Below are 9,626 nucleotides of genomic sequence, written 5' to 3'. Positions count from 1 at the left end.
GATGGAGGAGGGTGAGCAGGGACCAGGATGGAAGATCAGAGGCTTGGAGGGAAGTAGAACTATGGAAGGTTTAAGGAAAAGTCTAACCAACCAAGGAGATCAGAACAGAGAAATGATTAGCTTTCAGAGTTTCAGAGACTAGTTAGAGAAGCGCAGGAGACTAGAGGGTGGCTGAGTCATACTGCGAGGGGTTAATAGTGAGCTCCTGTCTGTGAATGGGCGTGGATCAGAATCACCTGCCCTCCTTCACCAACCTGCTCCAGAAAAGACCTCAATCAGGTGGCCACAAGAGGGAGCCAGACTCCAGGATCCTGACAAATATGGATGGATGGATGGATGGATGGATGATGGATGGATGGATGGATGGATGGATGGATGGATGGATGGATGATGGAGCCATAATCCAGCGCCATAGAACCAACAGCCATTATAGAAGGACAGACATCTGCATCTTTTAAGTCTCATAATATCAAAAGCTTTAATCATGGAGTTGAATCTACAGAATTCCTACATTAATACAAGTTTATAGATTTAAAACTAATTCTTTATCCGACTGTAGCACCAATCAGCTCCAGATCACATTTATCACAGAAACAAGCTTCCATTTCCATAATATGGACCCAAACCTGGAGTCCTGCTTCATGGCACCCCCACACAGAGGCATCCTGGGATTCCCCAATATCATCCAACCTTTTATACAGAATTTTTACTGATTTAATTTTAATAGAAAGGTCTCCTGCAGACCAAGCAGGGTCCCTGACCAACATGGCTGCCATAACAGCCATTGGTTATCAGTCAGATGGGCATCTATTACAGTTAGTCAAATGGTTACATGCTCTTTTTGTATGGAAGCGTTTTATGAAAGCCATTAGAGAGGCTCCTTTTCTACATCTATCAAAATGCAAAAGGCAATTCCAGGAAAAAGAACGAAAAGAGGAAGTCAGAGAAAGAAAACAGGATGTTTCACAATCCTTCATCACTTTTCTGACGGCGCAAAACAATCAGCAGCAAAGAGGCTAAGATCCCAGGATGGTACCTGTTCTCTGGAGCTTCATGGTTCTGCTGGCAGGTAAGATGATCAAGCTTTGCTTTGCAAACTGGACTAAAAGCTCAAACAGAAATAATGTAAAAAAAAAAAAAAAGCTTTAATAAGTTCTGCTGCAATCTGAGATTTTTAAAACTACATTTATTGTCCTTAATCTCCTGTTCCCTGGAATAGAATATTCTTTATTGCACCAGAGTCGGGATCAAAGTCAGTAAACAGAAAAGACCAAAGGAAAGCAATAAAATTCACACTAAGAGAAAAACATAAAAACTCACAATAAAGGAAAATAAAGAATGAACAATTTTACAAGATTAGAAGAGTTTTTAAAATCCAAGTTCCCACAAAGAAAAAAACTAAATTCAGTCTGCAAATGAATTTAAAAACTAGATTCAGTCTCAGTCCTGTCTGATGGAAAATGGAGGAGGGTTAGCAGCAGAAGTATTTATGTTTATTCCTCCAGTATAAATCCTGCTGATTAAAAGCACTTTTGTAGAAGTTAGAGGATCAACTTCAGCTTTTTACTACAGTAAAAGTGTAAAAGTAACATTTTTAAAACTAATTAAAGTATGAAGGTAAAGATAATGCAGGAAAAACTGTTAATACCAGAAGCTTTACTGCTCTAATCTATTAAAGGAACATTTTTCTACAATTCTAGATGTTAACTTCCTTAGACTTCATTTTCTTAGTTTTATAACTAATGCTAACAGAGTAACATTTAACTTTTCTTGATAAACTATTTATTTATGTATATGGTAAGCAACAAGTTGGGGCAGCACCGAGTCCAACCACAAAGAAATTAATTGTCTGGATGTAACTAATTATTTTGATGTTTTTTATTTATTTTAAATACCAACAGACCAGAATGAAAATGAGCTTAAATGAAACAAAACTGATGAGTCTATTTTTAAAATGTAAAGAGTAGAAAGTAAAAGTTGCTGAAATATAATTACTCCAGGAAAGTATAGATAGCCAACATTTCTACTGAAGTAATGAAGTAATGAAGTACTGTGTTAGTTGACAGTGTGGTCAGCCAGTGGGAATCCCTGCCCAGAAAGGCTTCTGGCTGCTCAGTAATCAGACTCTGATGACCAGGAGCAGCCATGATGCTCTGCAGCTCGATGGCTGCTCTATAAATGGGGTGGAAGATGTTTAATTAAGGACTAACTGTTAACTTCCTCATAAGTTAGTTTGCTGAAATTCTGACCAATGGCTTCCTGGTTAACAAAACATTTTACCATCAAGATTCTTTAAATTCACGTTTTGGACAAAGAAGACAGGTGGTTTGAGAAGACGTGAAGGAAGCCATCTATGTTAAAAAAAGAAAAAAACAACCTTAAACAGGGGGGGGGACAGAAGACCTCACCTGTTTAATCAGGCCAACTATTCCCTCTAACGACCCCCCTTTCAGAGACATAGACATGTATGGGGCATTGCAGGCTAACAAAGAAGCCAAACGACCCCCATTCCAAAGGGGGGGACCCGTATGGAAGAAAAACCGTCTCATTGGAATCTGCCTTTTTTTTTAAACATTGAATTTTTTTTAACATTGAATTCCTTAGACTGAATTTTTATCTGGTAAAAATGTCTCTGCAAAAATATTCAGCTGCAAATATTCGATTGCAAATGTGTTGACCTTCTGGTGAACTTAAGCCAGAGCAATCTACGCTCGATGCGTTCTAGCAGCTTCTAGCCAATGAAATGAGCTGATTTGGTCATGTGACGCAACAGGCGGGCGTAGATTTGTTCTCGGCTGAATGAAACTGCATGAGGAGTTTTTCTTGTTAAATAGAAATGATTACAAAACGTCAGGCAGCTACTAGTAGCCAGCCATTAGAGCTTTCCATCTAATCGGACTGGGTGAAATAACTGAGCCCACCAAAGCTAGCGCGGCACCCCCGCCTGCCAAAGCTATTGGTTTGATCCGGGAGAAGCGGCTGGCGGCAAACTGTTTTTATTTTTTATTTTCTGACCAAATGAGCTGATTTCATTGGCTAGAAGCTGCTCAACTGCATGGAGTGTAGATTGCTTTGGCTTGACTTCACCAAAAGGTCAACGCATTTTCAGATGAATTTTTTGAATTGAAACCAGATAAAAATTCAGTGTAAGGAATTCTTTCTAAACTAAAACCAGGCTTTGTTGGGCTGCTGGATAAAACCTGGAACTAAACGCTATTTCTGACATTTTAAATTGAAAAATCATCCTGGATGGAAGAGAAACGTCTTCAAACTTGGAAACAAAGTCCAGGGGATTGATTTTAACTTTTTTTTTTGAAAATTCTTTAAACTTCTTTACAGAAAATTTAAAGGAAATAAATTGAAAATCAAAATTCAGAATAAATAAATTCAAAAAGGGATTCTGTAAGGGCTGAATATTGTTTCCTAGTCATGCTAACGATTCCAAGTTCTTCACTAGAACGAGAATCCAGTGAGCAGCAGCTGTTCTTTTCATGAGCGGTCAGAAGCAAAGATGTTTCATCGTGTTTCTTTCCAGGATCTGTGGCCCAAATGACTTGGTACAGATCCACATCGAGCTGCGCAGTGACTGGATCGACGCTCACCCTGCCCTGCACCTTCACTCCTAAAAGGTCTTTCACTGAGGGAAACAGAGAGGTTCCTCTGAAGATCTTCAGAGTTGGCTGGTGTAAAGGACATGAGATCTGTCAGGGAATGAGGCCTTCTGTGTACGACAGCAGTTCGCCAAACAACGAGCCTCGGTACCGTTACCTTGGAGACCTGGAGGGAAACTGCACTCTGCAGATCAGCGATGCTGGGAAGCAGGATAACGAAACATTTCGCTTCAGGATGGAAGCTGATAATACGGCTGGACATTTTACCAACACCACTGGAGTGAAGATCACAGTTCTTGGTAAGATGAACACTTATTCAGACGCATCATCCGCGATGAAAACTGAGGAGAATTTTTCATTTAGATGCAGTAAAGATGAAGATAAGCAGCTCCAGTAACACCAGTGAGTTCAGCAGCGGCCAAACCGTCTCGCTGCGATGCTCCGCCTCCGAATGTACGTTCACCCACCTGGAGGTGACCTGGCTGAAGGATGGCCGGGTGCTCCCGGAGAATGGCTCCACCCTCCATCTCAGCGCTCTGACTGCAAAGGATTCTGGGAACTACACCTGTGGCCTGAAGATAAACATGAGGCCGACCCAGTCAGACCCGTTCCGCCTGCAGGTGGAGGTAGAGGACGGAGGTTGGTTCTGGTTTCATCATTTTCAGAAAGAAGTCAGAGATGACATCAGCAGCGTGGGCGTCAGCTGACTCAACACTGTACAGTAGGGCACAGTAGGGCACCAAAAGAAATATGAGCGCAAGCAAAAAAATGTTTTGGGCAATTATTTATTATAAAAAATCATGGGCACAGATAATTAATCCAAGCATGTGAGCAAATATTTAATAGCACTTATTTATTATTCTAAAACGTCATAAATAAATTGCACACATCAGATTACTATTTTCTGCATAATTAAATATCTACCTGAACCAAACTGAACTGAATTGGCCCACCTGTGAACTTAACTGTATATCTCTGATCCACTGCTGATGAAGAAACAATTTATCTTCATTAAATGTCAGCAAACAACTTGAAAACTGAAAACTTGAAATATCCAAAAAGAAAAACAAAAAAACCTCTACATGCATCCATGTTTGAGACCTGCATGTTCATTTTTTAACAGTAAACAGTAGCGTCTCTGCTTCATTTTTACGAAGCTGTCAATAAATTGTGACTGGCTTCATTTGGAGCGTCCTCCTCTCAACCGACATGATGGCGAGATGCTGAAGCCTGTCTTGCCCCATTGTGCTGCTTATAATTCAGGTAATCAGACTCAGCAATGCATTTTTTTCCCACCCGGTTGTCATTTAGGTTGTGCCATCAATGTTTTAATCTGTGTGTCTTTACTAAGAATACCGTGTTCCTTAATGATAAGATATGACAAACTCCTGGTTCTGTGTTACAGGCAACTCTCGCGCTGCTACATGCTCAGAGTGGCCGTTACTAGCAAGTGGATTCTGATTACTCCATCCGCATATGTCAGACTTACATTCCAACTAAAGTGGTGGTCTATAGGCCTATTTTTTTTATTTTTTTAACAGTGTCCTGTCTGGCAATGTGGCAATAACAATAATTGTCTTGATGCCAAAAAGAGCCCAACAGATTTTACTTTCACCAGTGGAGCAGTACGGCTATCGCCATAGTGTTCCTCTTGATTCATGCATATAAATAGCTTTATTATAATAATGCAGGGAGTTTAACAGATTATATGGACACTGTAATGTAAATAGAACAGGAAAGGAAAAGATTAAAGAAAGAGGAGATAAAAGGGAGATAATGATAAAACACCTTCAGTCTGCTTCATCACCTGCAGAGAGATGCAAAAAGAACAGAACAACCAACAGACATGGAAGGAGACATACGATAAAGTAACACCTAGATACTATCGCTGAAGTATAAGTAGGATTATTTAATCTGACATGTACTCTGTGTTACCTGAAGATATGAATATGCGCTTTCTGTGTGGAAGTGAATCTCTGAGTACCTGGAGCCAAGCACCTGTAATTGATTGTGAGGGTGAACTACTGCATGTAAAGTTTATCCATAGAGAAAATGCTTAAATAGTGGTTGTGGAGAGCCGAAGAGGCGCCCCCCCCCCAGAGCACTGAGTCCAGCGCCAGGAGACCCAAAGCCCCAGACGCCCAAAGGGACCCCAAGAGCGAAGGCACCTAGGAGGGGCCAGCCCAGGAAATCAGACCCCCACCAAGGGAGGAGGAGAGACAGCCACGAAGAAGCCCCCCAGCCACCGCCATGCCGGAGCTCCCGGGGAGCCGCACTTAGCGGAGACTTGAGATGTGCTTGGGAGAGGGGGCAGTTCAGACCCCAACCTGGGAGATGAAGAAAAAAAACAAAAAACTCACAGTCTCACTCAGGCCTTCCCACCCTAGCGCCCCCACTCACACCACAGAAGAAGAAAAAAAAAAAAACGCGGACGCCCATTCACACATAACACTCACATCCAATAATCCCAGGACCAAAGATCTGGCGCCACCGGTGGTCGGTCCCGGGATTATCGGATGACCCAATGATTGAACCCAAAATCTGGATGAGTGGGAGGGGAGCGGTGACACCACCACACCAACCCATCAAGCCCGGCCCCCCACCCCGCACCCAGACCAGACCACCCCCAGCGATAGCTCCCGTGGGATCGGGGTCCACATGCCCCGTGCAGGACACCCACCCAGAGCCCCCCCAACTAATTCAACCTGCCACTACCCGCCCCTCCATTTGCTGCACGCCCCTCCTTCCAACCTTCTTTGGGGAGAGCAGAAGTAACAGCCCCGCCACCAGCAGGCCACCCAGGCCCCGCAGCAGCCCCCCCGCCAAGACCCCTGACCATGCGGCTCACTCTTCCCCCAGGCCCCAGACTCCAGGTGGCAGCCAACGAACAGGGGTGTGAGAAGACCCCGATCCTCCCTCATCCTGCTCCAATGTGGTGTTGTTGCGTGTTGCTCTCAGGTGTAATTAAAACTGTAATTAAAATCAGTTCCCCAGGCATACCCAGGGACCGGATCCACAACGGGGCACGTGCCCCTGTGAAAAGGGTTTGCAGAGGGTCGCCCCCGTAACATCCGTATATATCAGCCAATCTCATCCTCCCCTCTCTCATGACAAGGCGCGCACGAGTCCTAACGTGAAAGAAAGGTTCATTGTGCGACCTGAGTCACGCGCAGTAACGGAGTGTCGGCATGGTAACTGCGTTATAGTTACAGTCAAAGTAATTAATTAGATTACTCGTTATTAAAAAAGGTCAAACGCCGTTACTCCCATCACTGAGTCAGACTCCTCCTCCAGCTCCTCCCAGGCCAGCAGAGACATAGTCCCTCCATGGCGTCCCTGGAACCATCAGAGGGAGGCGCCCATCTGATAAAGATGTCTGATCCTCCTCAGCTGACTCCTCTGGATGTGGAGGAGAAGCAGCTCTACTCTGAGCCTCCCCCTGATGACCCAGCTCCTCCCCCTCTCTCTAAGGGAGAGCCCAGCCTCCCTGCAGAGGAAGCTGGGATCCAGGATCTGGTTCTTTGGGTCCTGATCCAGATAAATGACTATAGGTGAGGGTAGGAAGGTAGACTGAACTTTAAATCAGAGCTTTGCCTTTTCTCACAGCAGACGGAGCAGCGCCTGCATTATAGCAGCCACACCGATCCGTCTGTCCATCTCCACCTTTATTCTCCCCTCACCGAGGAGCCCATGATACTGGGACTCCTCCACCGGAGGCAGGAACTCTCCTCCAAACTGAAGCGAGCTGATGTCCATCCTGGCTGCTATCAGCCTAATTGCATCTTCTAGGTCTTGGCAGGATGGAGGCAGCAGAACCACATCATCCGTAAAAACAGGGATGAAATCAACTGGTCCTAAAACCAGACCCCCTCTGTTCCTTGGCTGCTAGAATCCAGTCCATAAAGGTTGTGAACAGGACCGGTGACCGTGATATCTTGCAGACGCGCCATTGTTGTTTTTGAAGATAACTCTCTCCCGCCGGCGCTGCCGAAGTTCTCGTGACCATCCACCGAAGTTCTCGCGAGTTCTTGAATAGGCTCCCCCTAGTGCTTTGGTGGGAAACTGCTGTGCGGACCTTTGATGTGTGCGGATGCAGAAGTCTAATCTGCCCTTTAGTAATACGCATTAGTTTCCTGTCTCCGCTCTCCTTACAGCCAATCACGCTGCTTTATTTCCCGATTTAGTACGATTTTTGTCGTTCTGTGCATAAAACAACAAAAAGTCCTTCACTAGGTCCTCTACACACAGTAGCTTTGTCCATTTGACGAGGATCTTATTAAAGAACGATCAGCATTTTATCCACAGAGAATAAAATTTTTATTGGGAGCGGATTCTACAGCTTGACAGGGCATGAGATTTATTTGTGTTTAGTTTATTTAATATGAGCGACATGTGGATCATTTTATTTTCATTTATTTATTTTTACTGCAAACGAAGAACTAAACTAAATTATTTATATATATATTATATATATAAATAGATTAATTAATCCAGCAGGGAAAGGAATGACTTTAGTGTTAGGATTAGGATTAACTCGGTGGTAACAGCCTAGTGTCACAATCTGAAGCCATTCTATGGGACTGATGGCCTCTAATAACGATCTTATGCGTATAATTAAGGTTATTCTGAGCTGACGGAACGCCGGCAATGATGACTGAACTGCTGCTCTGCTCGTACAGAGATGACCCCTGAAGGGCCCCGGGCCCCCAGCTCCCACAGGGCACCAGGAGGGACACGGTCCAGTGTCTTCTCCAGGTCCACAAAACACATGGACCAGTTGGACAAACTCCCATGAACCCCAGAGGACCCTGAGAGTAGAACAGGTCCACGGATCCAGAACCAGAACCAGAACCAGAACCAGAACCTCACTACAGCTCCTCCTTAGCTGAGGTTAGACTCTCAGCCAGACTCTCCAGGATCCTGGTTTAGGCCTTCAGGGCGGCTGAGACCTGAACTACTGGATGTTCTCATTTTCTAACTTTGGTGTCCAGCAGCCTCATCAACACTTTTGTCCTAAAGTCTTTATATTGTCTGAGAAAGATTTAAATCCTTTGATTATAAATATTCAGAGTTATTTGAAGTTTCCTTCTCCGATCCTGAATGATAAACTGTCTGATGAGCGAGAAATGAAAGCAGGTTTTTAGAAGTGAAGCAGGAAGAATCCGGCAGTCGGTGGTGAAAACGTCTCTGTCTGTCTGTCCAGCTTCTGCCCTTCCTCTGGTTGCTGGTGTGGTGTTTGGAGTCCTGCTGCTCATGATCACCCTCATCCTCATCATCTTCATCATCAAAAGGTACCTCTGCATATTTGTCCATCCTAACATTTGATTTAAGTCAAATAAATGGAGTGAAAATAAACTTATTCTACTTTTTTAGCTTTTTTAATGGGATAATTGAAATGATGAGGAAATGTGATGAATGTTTTATTTATCTGAGCTGATATTGTTCCAATCAGTCTGGAAATAAAGGAGCTTTATCAGCCTGCTTCCTGTCCAATCAGAACCCTGCTTGTTGCCTTAAAGCTGAACCCTCGTCAGACGTTAGTTAGTAATGCAGCAGAGATCATGGATGAACCCTTCTTGGTTCCAGTTCATCCAGTAGAACCAGTCAGAAGCTGCTTCCTTTGCTCTGGTTCCTCATAAAGTCGCCTGCAGTGATGCCAGTCAGGAGGATTCACATTTAGTTTATCCTTTAAACACAGAAAACTAATCATCACTGAGGATTTCTGGTTAGATTCTTTCTGTCAGCCTTTTAAAAACCTTTGTTTGTTTCCAGGAAACGAACAGAACTGGAGGCTCCGAACACACTGAGAGGAGAAACAGAGACTAAGGTGATTCTACTGGCTTTTATTCAGGAGTAGCTGGAGATGAACGACAGCAGACAACCTGAACCAGGGGGGGAATTTACCATCAGGCAATACTAGGCAGCTGCTTAGGGCCCCAAGTTCCTGGGGGCCCCATAAAACTCTGCACATTAATTATGTTTTTGATAAAAATCCTTTGACTAAAATGCCATCAG

The 9,626-nt window shown here is 43.9% G+C and overlaps 1 protein-coding gene across 1 annotated transcript in view; it reads left to right on the top strand.

Moving 5' to 3' along the window:
- Positions 1-792: 792 nt before the first annotated feature.
- The window catches only part of LOC107094426 (carcinoembryonic antigen-related cell adhesion molecule 1-like), a 15,201-nt gene continuing 6,367 nt past the window's right edge, over positions 793-9,626 (top strand). The window contains exons 1-5 of the mRNA XM_015390005.1: positions 793-1,069; positions 3,536-3,910; positions 3,975-4,250; positions 8,815-8,902; positions 9,384-9,438. Of these exons, the coding sequence (XP_015245491.1) occupies positions 1,030-1,069; positions 3,536-3,910; positions 3,975-4,250; positions 8,815-8,902; positions 9,384-9,438 (834 nt within the window). The 5' untranslated portion in view covers positions 793-1,029. The remainder of the gene's footprint in view (positions 1,070-3,535; positions 3,911-3,974; positions 4,251-8,814; positions 8,903-9,383; positions 9,439-9,626) is intronic.

Source organism: Cyprinodon variegatus, unplaced genomic scaffold, assembly GCF_000732505.1.
Source record: "Cyprinodon variegatus isolate N-32 unplaced genomic scaffold, C_variegatus-1.0 Scaffold481, whole genome shotgun sequence".
Taxonomy (NCBI): domain Eukaryota; kingdom Metazoa; phylum Chordata; class Actinopteri; order Cyprinodontiformes; family Cyprinodontidae; genus Cyprinodon; species Cyprinodon variegatus.
The sequence above is the reverse complement of the archived record's forward strand: the minus strand, read 5'-3'. Positions and strand labels throughout refer to the sequence as shown.